Source organism: Scardinius erythrophthalmus, assembly GCF_964197995.2.
Source record: "Scardinius erythrophthalmus genome assembly, chromosome: 25".
In the NCBI taxonomy this organism is placed as follows: domain Eukaryota; kingdom Metazoa; phylum Chordata; class Actinopteri; order Cypriniformes; family Leuciscidae; genus Scardinius; species Scardinius erythrophthalmus.
The window spans coordinates 906,176-923,313 of NC_138245.1; the positions used below are offsets into that span (position 1 = coordinate 906,176).

Sequence of the window (17,138 nt, forward strand, 5' to 3'; positions counted from 1 at the left end):
TGTTATCTCTGTAAAGCTGCTCTGAAACTCTCTGTACTGTATAAAGCGCTGTATAAGTAAAACTGACTTGACTTGACGAGTGCGTTAGCGAAGGGCACATGTGATGTCACTTCAAGGAAGTCATGTTATCTTTTATAGTCATGTGACCCATGGTGATGAATCTACATCGTCCTCGGTGTGAACGGGCCTTGTGTTGGAAACGCCTTGATGTAAAAGTAGTTTGTTTTTAGTAGAGATGCACTGATTTATGAAAATTTGGGCCGATAACCGATAAATCTTTATATCTGAAAGCCGATAACCGATATATTGGCTGATAATCTAAATCCAAATTTTTATATAATTTTTGAGAGCCTGATTACAAAAACAAAAGTTTCACCATTAAAATCCACGACCCAAACACACAATTATGATGATCTTCTCATTATAATATTATACAGCCGATATGACAGACTTGTGCTGCACTTTACTGTATTTTCCGATCATATTTCAAGCAGTTCATAATCATCATGTTGAGCAGTGCGCATCTGAAGCGTCTCAGCTGAAGGAGATAATACATTATTTATCAGCTTTAATATATCGGCCAATAATGATAATGATATATCCTGCATTTAGTTTTTACAAACTCACAAATGCTAGTCGATATAATGCTAAAGATCTATGTAACGTTCACATGCATGTTCATACCTTTCTTTCCATTGAAGTGATGAAATATGAGAGTTGTGTTGAATTAGGTGAATGTGCGGCCGGGAATGACGCTGCGCAACTGCCTCATCAAAGCCCTGAAGGTGCGTGGACTTCAGCCCGAGTGCTGTGCTGTGTTCAAGCTTCATCGAGAACATACATTGTAAGTTGTGGCCTATGGCACAAAAAAATTATAATAAAAATGGAATACAAACAATGAGAAAGACTGAGCACTATCAACATGCAGTGCCAATAAAAAGTTGTTTTTATAGTAAATGCAAATTCATTTGGTATTTTTGCCATGCATTTTTGACTTTCATGTGAAAACGGATCTCTACAAAGCGATGTAAAGTAATCACAATCATCAAATCCATTGTAATTGATAGGGCTGGGTATTGATGTAGACTATGATTCAGTTTCACAAGCACATAATTCGATTCTGATTCATTTGGGAATTTAATGTTGAACACTGGGATATCCTGGAGGAAAAGCTCATGCCAATTAATGGCTTAAAATAATGTTGTGAGCAAGTTTAAGCAGTTTTGCTGAGAGAATGTAAGATTGCAGTGACCAGAGCACAGCTGATCAATGCATAAAACACTTTATAATGAAGCATTTTCTAATATTAACTAACAATGAGCAATATTTTTTTACAGTATTTAATCTTCATTGTTAGTTCATGTCAGCTCAGGTCCATTTGTTCAAATTAAAGTCGGCATGGAAGAGAAGTTGCGCTAGTACTTTCTTCTCTATTGTGTCGAATATCGAGTGAAACGCTTCAGGAACAAGAACAAATGTGGGCGGGGCTTGATTGTGTCTGTGGGGAATTGATTGGATGGTTGTGGTTTGCTATTGGTGGATCTGATGTGAGTGACAGGTTATAGCCCCGCCCTCGTCATCAGAGAAGAGAAGAGAGGTTTAGAACAATAAAACAAGGAATTTAAAACAATAATGATGTGCACATTTAGAATAAACCCTACAAAATTACATAAAAAAACAAGAACGGTTCATTTTGATTTCATGGTGATTTTAGCATCAACCAAGAATAATAAATGCTTTTCATTGTTAGTTCATGTTAAGTAATGAAAGCTTATTCTTACTGGTGCATCTTCTGAATACCGCCTTAATAAACTGTTAATTTCTGTTTAATAACTGTAATAATCTAGACTCAACTGTAAAGCTGAATTTTGCTCCTGAAACTCAATGTTATGCTGTTGTTCTGTGCAGTAAGAAGCTGCGTATGGATTGGAGCACGGACTCTACCTCGCTGGTGGGAGAGGAGCTTCTGGTCGAAGTCTTAGATCACGTCCCGCTGACCACGCACAATTTTGTGAGTTCCCGTTGTCAGTGTGTGTGAATCAAGCTGATGTCGTCTTTACAGTGGCTCTAACAGCTGACCGTCCCCCTTCACAGGTACGAAAGACATTTTTGAAGTTGGCCTTTTGTGACATATGTCAGAAGTTTCTTCTACATGGCTTCAGATGTCAGACGTGCGGCTATAAGTTTCATGAGCATTGCAGCACCAGAGTGCCCACCATGTGTGTGGACTGGAGCAACATCCGACAGCTGCTGTGAGTGTGCAAAACCACAGACACCAGCACACACACTTTACAGTCATGTACATTAGCGGTTGCATTACTTGCTTAGACTAGTTTCTAGTGGTTTCTGGGTCTAGAAAAGACCCTCAGGTCTTGGAAAAGGCTCAGAAATACTTAAAAACCCAGTTTATACATGTTCTGTTATATTGCAACCATGCTGGTTTTGTGTAATCAATTATTTTTTTGATGTAACAACGCATTACAAGGAACTTGCATTACATAATTAGATTACCCATTCGATGTAACAAACAAAGTTACGCATTACAAACATCGTGCATTGCGTAATCAGATTACTTTTCGATGTAACGAGTAAAGTAACATTAACAGTAACGTGCATTACGTAATCAGATTACTTTTCAATGTAACGAGTAAAGTAACATTAAAAGTAACGTGCATTACGTAATCAGATTACTTTTCGATGTAATGAGTAAAGTAACACGTTAAAAGTAACGTGCATTACGTAATCAGATTACTTTTCTATGTAACGAGTAAAATTACGCATTAAAAGTAACGTGCATTACGTAATCAGATTACTTTTCTATGTAATGAGTAAAGTAACACATTAAAAGTAACGTGCATTACGTAATCAGATTACTTTTCGATGTAATGAGTAAAGTAACACATTAAAAGTAACGTGCATTACGTAATCAGATTACTTTTCGATGTAATGAGTAAAGTAACACATTAAAAGTACCGTGCATTACGTAATCAGATTACTTTTCTATGTAACGAGTAAAGTAACATTAAAAGTAACGTGCATTACGTAATCAGATTACTTTTCTATGTAACGAGTAAAGTAACACATTAAAAGTAACGTGCATTACGTAATCAGATTACTTTTCGATGTAACGAGTAAAGTAACATTACAAGTAATGTGCATTACCTAATCAGACTACTTTTCAATGTAATGAGTAAAGTAACACATTAAAAGTAACGTGCATTACGTAATCAGATTACTTTTCTATGTAACGAGTAAAGTAACACATTACAAGTAACGTGCATTACCTAATCAGATTACTTTTCTATGTAACGAGTAAAGTAACATTACAAGTAACGTGCATTACCTAATCAGATTACTTTTCGATGTAATGAGTAAAGTTACACATTACAAGTAACGTGCATTACGTAATCGGGATTGCTTTTTGATGTAACGTGTAAAGTAACGCATTACACGTAACGTATTTTATGGAATCGGATTACTTTTTTGATGCAAATATTGTCAACAGACAGAAAATAATAAATTTCACCATGATTTAGGAGTAAAATGTTCTATAAATTAGATGAAGTGGGGTTCAGTAGCATGCTGACAGGCTGAACAGGCTTCTTTCCTCTATTTAAATGAAGATAGACATGAAGGCTCACAGAAAGAGTTTTGCATAGAGGCCCTCACACCGTGAGCGTTGTAGATGTCTATCAATGGTAATCATGTAAAGCATGGTACAAACAAAGGTCCATTCATCTGCAGCAGAATTCCTCACAAAAATGAAAAAACAAACTTATAATGCTTTTTAAGGAAAGCCTTCATTGGTCCATCTTTTAGAATTAGCTATTAGTTATTTTTCCAGGCTGTTCCCGACTCCCGGAGAGAACGGCACTCCGTCACTCCCTCCCCTCTCGTCCCGTCGGATGCAAAACTCTAAATTCTCCTTCAGGTAAATGGAGTCTGTGTCTATATTTAGATCAGATGTAGTGAACTGACCCGACAAGTCCAGCGTTCCTTAGAATCAGAGCGTGTCACAACGCCCCCTACTTTTTGTTTTCGTTCCTGTTATTCGGGGTATTTGCTCATACGTGTAGTTCCTTGTATTAGTGTTATATTACTTTTGTCATAGATTTATTAATATTTTGAATTAGCTTTTATTTTTATACTTATATGTAACTTTAGGTTCATTTAGTTGTGTGCTTTTGTCGTTTGGTTCGTTTTGTATTTATTTAGCTTTTTAGGTTTAATTTATTTTTATTTTTATTTCAGTTTTATTTTTATAATTTTTTCTTCCGGGTAACAATTTTAGTGCTTCAGCTTATAAGGCAACATTTCTAATTTTCATTTAGTTTAAGTTTTTCAACTAATATTTACATTTTTTTTATTATTATTTCAGCTTTGTCAATTAACAGAAATGTTTTTATAGTTGTAGTTAACGATAATACTAACCCTGACATGTATTAAAACATTTTTGCTTTAAAACACAACTTTTTTAAAATCTGAACATTGTGCATGACTTTAAAATGTTTCACTGCAAATAATTGTAAATTATTGGTATATATTTACCCATTTAGTGCTGAAATGATTAGCTTTAGAAAGTTCAGTATTTCTGGAGATTTGAATATCACAGATAATAATTTTGTCTGATTTTGACTAACACGCAAGTAGCCATTAATTAACATTACCATAATTATTTAAATGCACACTGTTTTAGAAGTATATCCACATTACGAAACACAAGACTAATCTGATAGAGTTGCTTCATCTTGTCTTGTGAAATTGCATCCATTTCTTCAACGTTGTTTACATGTTATCAAGCCATTTGGTAACTTTCACCTAAAATGTGCACTGATCTGGGAAACACTGTAAAACTGCATGCACAGGAATACATGGATATTTTTTGCAAATACATTTTTTTCCAATCAAGATTTAATCTAATGTACTGTTAAGGGTCTTATTTTGCTGAATTGTCTTCTTTAGTCTATCTTACATTTGTTTCAACAATTTGAATTGTACATTCACTGTTTTCTAAAAACATGATTTAATATTTAGTAACTCCTGTAATATACTGTATATATTATCACATGTTGCAACGAGAGGAAAGAAGCAATGCCACTGACGCTGAAACCCTTCTCCAGTCCCTATCACAGATTCTCCACGCCGAACGCTTTAAACTACATCACTCCCACGCCGTCCGCTGGCGTGTCTCTCACTCATAAAGTGTTGTCCACCTCTACGCCTAACGTTCACATGACGAGCACCACACAGCCCGTCGACGAGGCCGCTTATCAGGTGAACGCTTTTCCTCATCATCATCATCATCATCATCGCCTTTCAGGGCCAGATTTACTGAACGGGTCAGATGAGAGCAGGCTTGGCAATCGATATGTTCGAATAAATGGGTTAAAACATGCTTTCTTTGGGCGGTAAATAATGCCACAAATACCAGTAAATTGACGAGTAAATCACGTTTCATGATTCATTTAAATACATTTACAATTAACAATACTTCTACAGCATTTCTAATTCATTCTTCATAGGGGTGTAACGATTCCCTCGTCATGATTCGATACATGTCACGACACTGAACTCACGATACCATATCATTGCGATACTCCAAGATAAAAGGTTAAAAAAAAAAAATACCGTAGATTAAAATGCTAAATTTGATATTACATTGTGTGTGTAAATGAATAGACTTGGACTTGGAGCTGAAACCCAAAGCACAGGACAATAGAGACACCAGAATAACAATATTCATGATTCTGAAGCTGAAAACACTGAATTATTGTAGAGGAATATGCTTTCACTGTCACTGACTAGATATATTTATAATAATGTAGGACACTTTTACTGGGAACATCAGACATCTGGCATTATCACATTCCCCCACTGCATTATTATACATTATATTCAACATTATATATAGTAGTTTAATGTAGTTCTGACACTAAAACAAGGGAAACTCCTACAAATGCATAAGCAATAAGATCAGCCGCAGAAATAATGCTTTCATCGCTCATTTCTCTCTGCGTGTCTTTAAATCCCGACAGTAGTTTTTAACGTGTAAAAGGTGATCAAGCTGTTAGTAAATCTGGCCACAAGCTCTTTATCAAACTATTATAGTGTCTTCTCTCAAACATTTCCGTATGTTAAAACAGTGCTTTCCTTCTTTATTCACAGGAAGCCTTAGGGTGTGATGAATCAGGTAAGGGCTTTTCTCTTTCCTCAGAGAAGTTATCCGCTTCATTCCTGACGATCTTACTGCGTTTTGAGTTATGAGTGGAACTTCCATTCAAAAAGACTGAAACGAATCATTTCAAATCATAAGGTTGTCGATTAAATTCTCCCGATTTAATTTACGATATATCCCATTAATAATCCACTGGGATGCACGAAGAATCTCTCGTTTTTCTCCATCAAATCCTCACGTCTCTTTCCAGGTTTGTTTTCACTGGTAAATACAATTTATTATCTGTCAAAATGACGGAAATCACTTTGAAATAGTGTCACGCAATGCTGAAGTTAATGAACATTAACTTACGTCACATAATATATATATATATATATATATATATTACTACAGTGATATTTAAGCCAAGATTCACGCTTTTGGGGTTATTCATGGTATGTTTAAAGTATCTTGATGGTGCTTTTACACTTTTAAATGTCCTTTAAATGTTCATTGGTTGAAGGGTTAGTAGAATAATGTCTTCTTATTGAACACAGTTATGAAAAAGCTATTGCTGAGTTAATAGAGCGAGCCTTTCCCTGATTGTTTACAGCTTAGCGGAAGTTACACCCATAATTCAAGAATTCGGAATAAGGTGGATAGGTTAATTATGGCTGACGTCGTTCTTTGTCGCACTGGTTCATAGGAAGCCCGACCGAGTGGCCCAAAACCCCGGTTCCGGCTCACATGGAGAAAGCGCCTTCAAACAACACTCAGGAAAAAAGAATCGTAAGTAATCGAGTAATCAGAAGCCAAATCAACACATTATCATCAGATTAATTTCTCGCTACTTGGAGAAAAAAGTTCAATGTTGTTCTAAAAAGAACTAGGGTTCTTAAATATAAGGAGAATAAGGTTCCATATAGAGCTAAAGGTGATTTCACTGGGTTGAAACATGAGCTGGTTTGTTCGTTGGTCACCAGCGTCCGCGAGAGAAGAGAGATTCCAGCTATTACTGGGAGATCGAGGCCGACGAAGTGATTCTGCACTCCAGGATCGGATCGGGCTCCTTCGGCACCGTTTACAAAGGGAAGTGGCACGGTAAGAGTTCTCTCTCATCGTTATTTTAGGGGTTTTATACATAATATATATAAACCCCTTATATATTACATCATTACACCAGTAGGTGGCGACAAGTGTCTGTTAAAAAATGCATTTGTCATTGAATCATTCATCCAAGTGATTTGTTCAAAAACGCTGATTCATCCGGTAATGAATGATAGTTTTATATATATATATTAGTTATATATAAATGTGTGAGGCTGAGTTAATGTTTGTTGATTTTAGATCCAAAAATCCTGCTTGTTTTTTTAGGTTATCTTATTTTGATTTGTAATGTCTTTTCAGGTGATGTTGCTGTAAAGATTTTAAAGGTGACGAATCCCACACCAGAGCAGTTACAGGCCTTTCGCAATGAAGTGGCTGTTCTCAGGTAAACCAATCAGTCGGATGATCCCAGTATTCCCACAGACGAGTTTAAACACTGCAATGAGCTCGAGCTCTAGTCTTCATTCAGAGTCTGTTCAACACTGTCAGTTTGATCCCGCTGACGTTGTTCTGTGTTGTTGTTTCAGGAAGACCAGGCATGTCAATATTGTGTTGTTTATGGGATACATGACCAAGACGAAGCTGGCCATTGTGACGCAGTGGTGTGAGGGAAGCAGTCTCTACAAACATCTGCACGTGCAAGAGACCAACTTCCAGATGTTCCAGCTGATGGACATCGCCAGACAGACGGCGCAGGGCATGGAGTGAGTGTTCGCATCGCTGGCTACCTTCACATGCACAACTTCTGTTTCAATCGGACTGATTCTACGTCATTACGCTATTTCTACGTCATTGCGCTATTTCTACCTCATTGCGCTATTTTTACATCATTACGCTATTTCTATGTCATTGTGCTATTTCTACATGATTGCGCTATTTCTACGTCATTACGCTATTTCTACGTCATTACGCTATTTCTACGTCATTACGCTATTTCTACATCATTGCGCTATTTCTACGTCATTACGCTATTTCTACGTCATTACGCTATTTCTACATCATGACGCTGTTTCTACATTGCGCTATTTCTACGTCATTACGCTATTTCTACGTCATTACGCTATTTCTACATGATTGCGCTATTTCTACGTCATTGCGCTATTTCTACGTCATTGTGCTATTTTGTACATGATTGCGCTATTTCTACATCATTACGCTATTTCTACGTCATTGTGCTATTTCTACGTGATTGCGCTATTTCTATGTCATTGCGCTATTTCTACGTCATTGTGCTATTTTGTACACGATTGCGCTATTTCTACATCATTACGCTATTTCTACGTCATTGTGCTATTTCTACATGATTGCGCTATTTCTGCGTCATTACGCTATTTCTACATTGCGCTATTTCTACCTCATTGCGCTATTTCTACCTACCTCATTACGCTATTTCTACGTCATTACGCTATTTCTACGTCATTTTGCTATTTCCACGTCATTGCGCTATTTCTACGTCATTACGCTATTTCTACATTACGGTATTTCTACCTCATTGCGCTGTTTCTGTCATTACGCTATTTCTACATCATTACGCTATTTCTACCTACCTCATTTCGCTATTTCTACGTCATTACGCTATTTCTACGTCATTTTGCTATTTCCACGTCATTGCACATGCGCAGTCCTTTCAGTTTCAGTTTCCAATCCAATCAAGTGTTTACATGTTCTCTCGATTGGATTAGAAAAGGAATAAACACCCCTTTCAATCCGATCAAAATCTCATTGGGTTCGAGCTCAATCGGATTGATTTAGGTGTTTACACGAAGGCTTTTCAGTCCCGTTGAGCCGACAATCCCATTACTAACGGATTATTTGGTTGCGTGTATACGTAGCCAGTGTTTTCCCTGACTTTAGCAGTGTCTAAGCTGAAGGTTTTCAGGATCACATCTCACAGGCGTGTGTGTTGGCTAAGCCAATGCTTCTGAACCGCAGGGTTGCAACCCTAAATTATGTTATTTGCTAAATGCAAATGATAACATGCAACTAACCAAATAATCCTGTATGGTTCAGATAGGAAAATTAACAGGCTTATCAAACTTCAGAATGCTTCCTCACATCAGTGTTCTTGTTGTTGATGTCAAAGGCTTTGCATCTGAACAAATTCAACAGTATTGTGGCGTAACTTCTTCAGCTGCTCACTAGAAGCTAGAGAACTTAGACAGATACATCATCCTCAAAGACCAAGAACAAAACTACACAGAGTAAAAGCAAATGCAACACAAATTATTGGCTGAGAACATGAAACAACTGAAATTCAAGAAATAATTGGAAGTTGAATATGTTCATATTTCAATTCGTGCCATGTGATTGTTAATAATTTAGTTACCGTTCATGGTAGTTAGAGCTGCATGAGTAATCTTTATAAGATTGCGGTCTGGATTCAAACTCCCACTCGATCTTATTCCTAAATGACAGTGATTCGGCTCTGTCTATTAAAGCTTTGATTAGTCGGATCACAGTGAACATTCAGATCTGAGTTCTGATCCAGAGAGAGACGTTGTCATGTAAAGACACAGTCTTTTGTAAAGACAGTCTTTTCAACACACAGTATCATTAATTCTGTCTTACAATCATTCAGATTATTACAGAAACACTAAGATAAAAGTTTATAGTTCAGATATAAACACTGATGTCTACAGTAGAGATCACCTTTTGAATGAAACTTGACGCTTCAATTAAAGATTGTATGAATTACATCATTACACCAGTAGGTGGCGACTAGTCAAGTGAAGTCTTTATGAGTGAGTCATTGAATCATTCACTCAAGAGATTCGTTCAAAAACGCTGATTCATCCAGTCATAAAACATGAAGTATTCATGAGTCAAACCGATTTAAAATAAATAAAATGAATATATATATTTTTTTAAATAGACTGCAGGAATAGCATTTTGTCAGAACGTCTAGTAAATTTTTGTTGATGTTTATTCAGAATCGTGGGCAAATCATTTTCTTAATTTTTATTAAAAAAAAGTTATTCTCAATTTCTCCAGAATCGTGTCGCTCTAATGGTAATATTAATAACTTTTGTAGGACGAGCATTTTTGTAATAAAATGAAAACCCAGCTAAAATCTGAAAATATGCTGTTCAAACGTCTGGGGCCAGTAAGATGTTTATTTTAAATAAATTAATAATATTCAGCAAGCATGCATTAAATCATTTTTTTTTTTTTAAAGTGACAGTAAAGACATTTATAATGTTATAAAATATTCTATTTTAAATAAATGCTGTTCTTTTGAACTTTCTATTCATCAAAGAATCCTGAAAAATAAAACTGTTTTCAACACTGATAATAATCAGAAATGTTTCTTGAGCATCAAATCTTCATATTAGAGTGATTTCTGAAGGATCATGTGACACTGAAGACTGGAGTAATGATGCTGAACATTCAGCTTTGATCACAGGAATAAATTACACTTTACTATCGTTACAAACCTACAAGTCGAGGGAAAATAAGACGTGTGTTCTGGAAAACAATCTCACACAAACCAGTCTAATGTAGGGAAAGTGATCGAGTGAATCGATATAACCCAAGATACTTATTTACATAAATGTACAATTTATATATAAAAAGTGACCAATAAAAAGGTTCACAAAAGAACGAGGAAAAGAGAAAAGAACTAGACCGTACCAAATCAAAGAAATAAAAAAACAAACTATACAAAAACAATTTCTAATCAAACTAAGTCAACATTCACCAAAAACCCAAAATAAAAACAAAAGAAAAGATCTTCAGCGTCAAAGACGCCCTAAATAAACTACTCGTGCTACAAACCGAAAAATACAAAGAATGGCTTTGTGCTCTCGTTGCTGAAGCTGTATTGTACTGTATTGTATTGTATTGTACTGTACTGTACTGTGTCCAAACGTTTGAACGGTAGTGTATATGATTATTGCTGCGTTTGATCCATTCAGGCTGTCATTGGTTTAAAAGAAGCTTCTCTCGAGTGTTTTTAGATGTGTTTTATCGTAACAATGAAGACTTGCAGCTAAGCGTTGACAACATAGTATATTTTCAGAAACAGATTCACATTTGAGCGCATGATGCCATCAGCTATTAATAGAAATGCAACCAGGTTTAAAAATAGCAGAAAACAGGCTGGTGTTTACATGTAAACTCTCAGGTGGTTTTGTCAGTTAACTCCTGTAATGATAATGCTGATAATGCATAACATATACAGAATATTTAGAATAATAATGATCTCTAATAATAACTCTTCATATCTCCTCTCTTCTAGTTACCTACATGCAAAGAACATCATCCATCGAGACATGAAGTCAAACAGTATCTTTTACCAACTTGTTCATTTTACATCCTTTTTTATTTCTGTAACATTGGTCACGATGCGAAAATATTTGCATATTTAGCAGTTTATTGTCATAAATATCAAAAATCTAAAAGGTGTGCATCATACATGAGACCTGGGTGAACAATGTACAGTTGGTTTTATGACTGTAAGTCATTGTCTTCAAATGCTATTGAAGTTAGAAACGTTTATGCCAATGTCGCATGTAATTTTGAGACGGTCCCTAAATATGCGTGCGACAAAAAAGTCTAAGAATGCGCTTCATGTGTCTTTCACTTATAACGTACCCATGTCTTAATGCCAAAGACCGCACTATATCTTTATATGACATTCCTAATTTAAAGTAAAATGTTATTTCTTCTGTCATCTCCATCTCTGCTGTAGCCCAGTCTATGCTATGGTACGGTTACAGTATTGGCCGCCGTGGCTCCCTCAACTCGTGGCCACGACAAATAGATGTCGTTCTCTCAAAATATGAAGTCGTGGCCACGAGAAAAATATATCGTTCCCTCAACACATGATCTCGAGGCCACGACTTAATATGACGTTCCCACGAGTTTATATGTTGTGGCCACGACAAAAATAAGTGAACCGAACATGTCCCGGTCACCGTACTGAAGCCATCCTATGTGTATATGACTTTCTTCTTTCAGACGAATACTATCAGTTATATTAAAATATGTCCTGGCTCTTCCAAGCTTTATAATGGCAATGAATGGCTGTTTCTGTTTTGAAGTCCATAAAACTTTCATGACGGATAGATGCACTTTTATCATGGATACTTTTATCATGGATAGATGCACTTTTATCATGGATAGATACACTGTTATCATGGATACTTTTATCATGGATAGATGCACTTTTATCATGGATAGATGTACTTTTATCATGGATAGATGCACTTTTATCATGGATAGATACACTTTTATGATGGATAGATGCACTTTTATGATGGATAGATGCACTTTTATGATGGATAGATACACTGTTATCATGGATACTTTTATCATGGACAGATGCACTGTTATCATGGATAGATGTACTTTTATCATGGATAGATGCACTTTTATCATGGATAGATACACTTTTATGATGGATAGATGCACTGTTATCATGGATAGATGTACTTTTATCATGGATAGATGCACTTTTATCATGGATAGATACACTTTTATGATGGATAGATGCACTTTTATGATGGATAGATGCACTTTTATCATGGATACTTTTATCATGGATAGATGCACTTTTATCATGGATAGATGCACTTTTATGATGGACAGATGCACTTTTATGATGGATAGATGCACTTTTATGATGGATAGATACACTGTTATCATGGATACTTTTATCATGGACAGATGCACTGTTATCATGGATAGATGTACTTTTATCATGGATAGATGCACTTTTATCATGGATAGATACACTTTTATGATGGATAGATGCACTTTTATGATGGATAGATGCACTTTTATGATGGATAGATACACTGTTATCATGGATACTTTTATCATGGACAGATGCACTGTTATCATGGATAGATGTACTTTTATCATGGATAGATACACTTTTATGATGGATAGATGCACTGTTATCATGGATAGATACACTTTTATGATGGATAGATGCACTGTTATCATGGATAGATGTACTTTTATCATGGATAGATGCACTTTTATCATGGATAGATACACTTTTATGATGGATAGATGCACTGTTATCATGGATAGATGCACTTTTATCATGGATAGATACACTTTTATGATGGATAGATGCACTTTTATGATGGATAGATGCACTTTTATCATGGATAGATACACTTTTATGATGGATAGATGCACTGTTATCATGGATAGATGTACTTTTATCATGGATAGATGCACTTTTATCATGGATAGATACACTTTTATGATGGATAGATGCACTTTTATGATGGATAGATGCACTTTTATCATGGATACTTTTATCATGGACAGATGCACTGTTATCATGGATAGATGTACTTTTATCATGGATAGATGCACTTTTATCATGGATAGATACACTTTTATGATGGATAGATGCACTTTTATGATGGATAGATGCACTTTTATCATGGATACTTTTATCATGGATAGATGCACTTTTATCATGGATAGATACACTTTTATGATGGATAGATGCACTTTTATCATGGATACTTTTATCATGGACAGATGCACTGTTATCATGGATAGATGTACTTTTATCATGGATAGATGCACTTTTATGATGGATAGATGCACTTTTATCATGGATACTTTTATCATGGACAGATGTACTGTTATCATGGATAGATGTACTTTTATCATGGATAGATGCACTTTTATCATGGATAGATACACTTTTATGATGGATAGATGCACTTTTATCATGGATACTTTTATCATGGACAGATGCACTGTTATCATGGATAGATGTACTTTTATGATGGATAGATGCACTTTTATGATGGACAGATGCACTTTTATGATGGATAGATGCACTTTTATGATGGATAGATGCACTTTTATGATGGACAGATGCACTTTTATGATGGATAGATGCACTTTTATGATGGATAGATGCACTTTTATGATGGATAGATGCACTTTTATGATGGATAGATGCACTTTTATGATGGATAGATGCACTTATGATGGATAGATGCACTTTTATGATGGATAGATGCACGTTTATGATGGATAGATGCACTTTTATGATGGATAGATGCACTTTTATGATGGATAGATGCACTTTTATGATGGATAGATGCACTTTTATGATGGACAGATGCACTTTTATCATGGATAGATACACTTTTATGATGGATAGATGCACTTTTATGATGGATAGATGCATTTTTATGATGGATAGATGCACTTTTATCATGGATACTTTTATCATGGATAGATGCACTTTTATCATGGATAGATACACTTTTATGATGGATAGATGCACTTTTATCATGGATACTTTTATCATGGATAGATGCACTTTTATCATGGATAGATACACTTTTATGATGGATAGATGCACTTTTATCATGGATACTTTTATCATGGATAGATGCACTTTTATGGTCTTCAATCTGTTGGTTGCAATCCACTGCCATTATAAAGCTTGGAAGAGCAGGACATTTTTTTATTTAACTCTGTGTTCGTCTGAAGAAGAAAGTCATATATACCTAGGATGGCTTGAGGGAGAGTAAATCATGGGCTAATTTAAATGTTTGGGTGAACTATCCCTTTAAGGATGTTGTAGCTGGTTTCTGTGTTGATATGAATATGGAGATGGATTCCCTGAACTGGACGCTCAGATGTGTTCCTGCACGAAGGCTTGACGGTGAAGATCGGGGACTTCGGTCTGGCCACAGTGAAGGCGCGCTGGAGCGGCTCTCACCGCGTCGAGCAGCCGTCGGGATCTGTCCTCTGGATGGTGTGGAGCTCATATCAGAGATAATAATACACACGCCATATGATAATCTGTGTGTGACAGAATCAGTGGCTACGCTTACATGCACAACTTTTGTTTCAATCGGACTGAATTCATTCCAATTGATGAATCTGGACGTAGTGTTGACATGAACGCTAAACAAGTGATCGGGTTGATGTGCGCGTTTATATATATGTCACAAGCTTCAAATCGGAAATTAGATTTTGACATGATTTCTGATTTTGAACAGAACTTTCATAATATTATCCAGATCCATCTGTTTGTAACCCTTTACAATACGGTTCCATTAGTTAATGAACATCTGCAGCATCTATTAACATTGGTCAGTGTTAATTTCAACATTTACTAATAGATCTTAAAAATCAAAAGCCAATGCACCGTGACCTAACAATGAACAATTGTATTTTTACTAACATAACATAAAGATGAACTAGATAAGAAAAGTTAGATGACAAACTTTGGTGGTGGTTTAACAGGTCTGAAAGTTTAAAATTACCGAAAAGCTTGACGTTGGAAGGTTTTACTCTGAGAAAAATGTTACTAGCATGTCTTAGCTTTACCCTAGCATGTTTTAGCACATTTCTAGCATATTTTAGCGTGTTGTTGGCATTATCCTAGCATGTTTTAACATTGTTAGCATTTTTTAACACCTTGCTAGCATGATCCTATCATGCTTTAGCACAGTGCTAGCATTTTTTAACACATTAACATGAATTAACATGTTTTAATATTTTTTAAACATGTTTTTAACACATTGCTAGCATGATTTAATACATTAGCATGTTTTGTATTATGAATTAGCACATTGCTAGCATGTTGTTAACATGATTTACCATTTGGTTAGCTTGAATGGACATGTTTCTTACATGATAGCTATAGCTAGCTATAGCCCACATAGCTAGCATGAATTAAAAATTTTCTAGCATGTATTAACGTAGCTAGCATATTTAAGCACGACAAACAGTTATTAGCATGCTGTTAGCATGTTTTAACACATGGCTAGCTTTAATTAGCATGTTGCTAGCATGTTTTAGCATTTGGTCAGCATGAATTAGCATGTTAGTATGTGTTTTTATTTTTTATTGCTAACGCTTTTTTCCCGGTTAGATTAGATTATGAAACGCAGGTTTGTTCTCGGACTCTTGACCTGATGATGATCTGAGTGAAAGAGTTAACGTGCTTCTTCTTCAGGCTCCCGAGGTCATCCGGATGCAGGACAACAACCCGTACAGTTTCCAGTCGGATGTGTATTCCTACGGGATCGTCCTGTACGAGCTGATGACAGGAGAACTGCCCTATTCTATGATCGGGAACCGAGATCAGGTGAGATTAATGATCAGTCAATCAGAGTCACATCATCATGGGTTTGAACACTGAGCGGTTTATGGGTTTGACTTTAGATACTTGCTTGGTCGATATTTTAAGATGTATTTTTTTAAAAGTGCCCCTCTTATTATCTTTCATGTAGTGTGTTATAGAGCCGTTTAAGAATGCAAAAGTTTCACAGATCAAAGATAAAGTGATTCTGAACTGAAACGAGTCGTCAGTTATTCAGTCACAGGTTTGTAACTAATTTGCATAATCCCTGCCTGTGGTCTTGATTGGCTGAGCAGCGTCTCTTAGCTCCGCCCTCAAACACTGTAGTGTATCTGAGACTGGAAGAGTTTGGTTCGTGTTGTTCGTGTCGAGAAGACGCTGTTTTCTGAGATTGATACGGTAAAACCCACGCCATTGTTACTGTTTGTATCACTGTGATCAAGAGCTGAGATTCAGATATGATAATGAGCGTTTGCTTTCTGACCAATCAGAGCAGAGCAGCTCTCAGAGAGGCGGGGTTTAGAGAGACTGAATCTCCGATGGAAGCGTTTCAGAGAAAAGAGCTGAAGCTGCAGTGGAGATTATGAGGACATTAAAGTGCTTTTGACCTTGGATGAATGTGAACCTGTTGAAGGAGACGCCAAAAAGATTTAAAAGAATATCATTAGAAAGTCTTCAGGGGTAAATCTCATGAAAATTGGCAAGAGTTGTAAACTTTGTTTTTATTAATTTTTGCAAGAAAATTAAGCCTGTTTTTAAGAACCGAAAGATTTTAGTCACTTGACATTATTTTTATGA

General features: G+C 36.0%; 1 protein-coding gene across 7 annotated transcripts in view; it reads left to right on the forward strand.

Annotated features, from left to right (window-relative positions):
- raf1b (Raf-1 proto-oncogene, serine/threonine kinase b) overlaps positions 1 to 17,138 on the forward strand; it is a 40,564-nt gene that overhangs the window by 7,048 nt on the left and 16,378 nt on the right. For 4 of the 7 annotated variants that reach the window (XM_081358085.1, XM_081358086.1, XM_081358084.1 and 1 more), the window contains 13 exons: positions 732 to 844; positions 1,909 to 2,011; positions 2,095 to 2,252; positions 3,845 to 3,931; positions 5,121 to 5,274; positions 6,166 to 6,190; positions 6,861 to 6,943; positions 7,138 to 7,255; positions 7,562 to 7,646; positions 7,789 to 7,965; positions 11,499 to 11,545; positions 14,887 to 15,005; positions 16,215 to 16,346. In XM_081358085.1, the coding sequence (XP_081214211.1) occupies positions 732 to 844; positions 1,909 to 2,011; positions 2,095 to 2,252; positions 3,845 to 3,931; positions 5,121 to 5,274; positions 6,166 to 6,190; positions 6,861 to 6,943; positions 7,138 to 7,255; positions 7,562 to 7,646; positions 7,789 to 7,965; positions 11,499 to 11,545; positions 14,887 to 15,005; positions 16,215 to 16,346 (1,401 nt within the window). The remainder of the gene's footprint in view (positions 1 to 731; positions 845 to 1,908; positions 2,012 to 2,094; positions 2,253 to 3,844; positions 3,932 to 5,120; positions 5,275 to 6,165; positions 6,191 to 6,860; positions 6,944 to 7,137; positions 7,256 to 7,561; positions 7,647 to 7,788; positions 7,966 to 11,498; positions 11,546 to 14,886; positions 15,006 to 16,214; positions 16,347 to 17,138) is intronic. The other 3 variants (XM_081358089.1, XM_081358090.1, XM_081358088.1) reach the window with 1 other exon arrangement.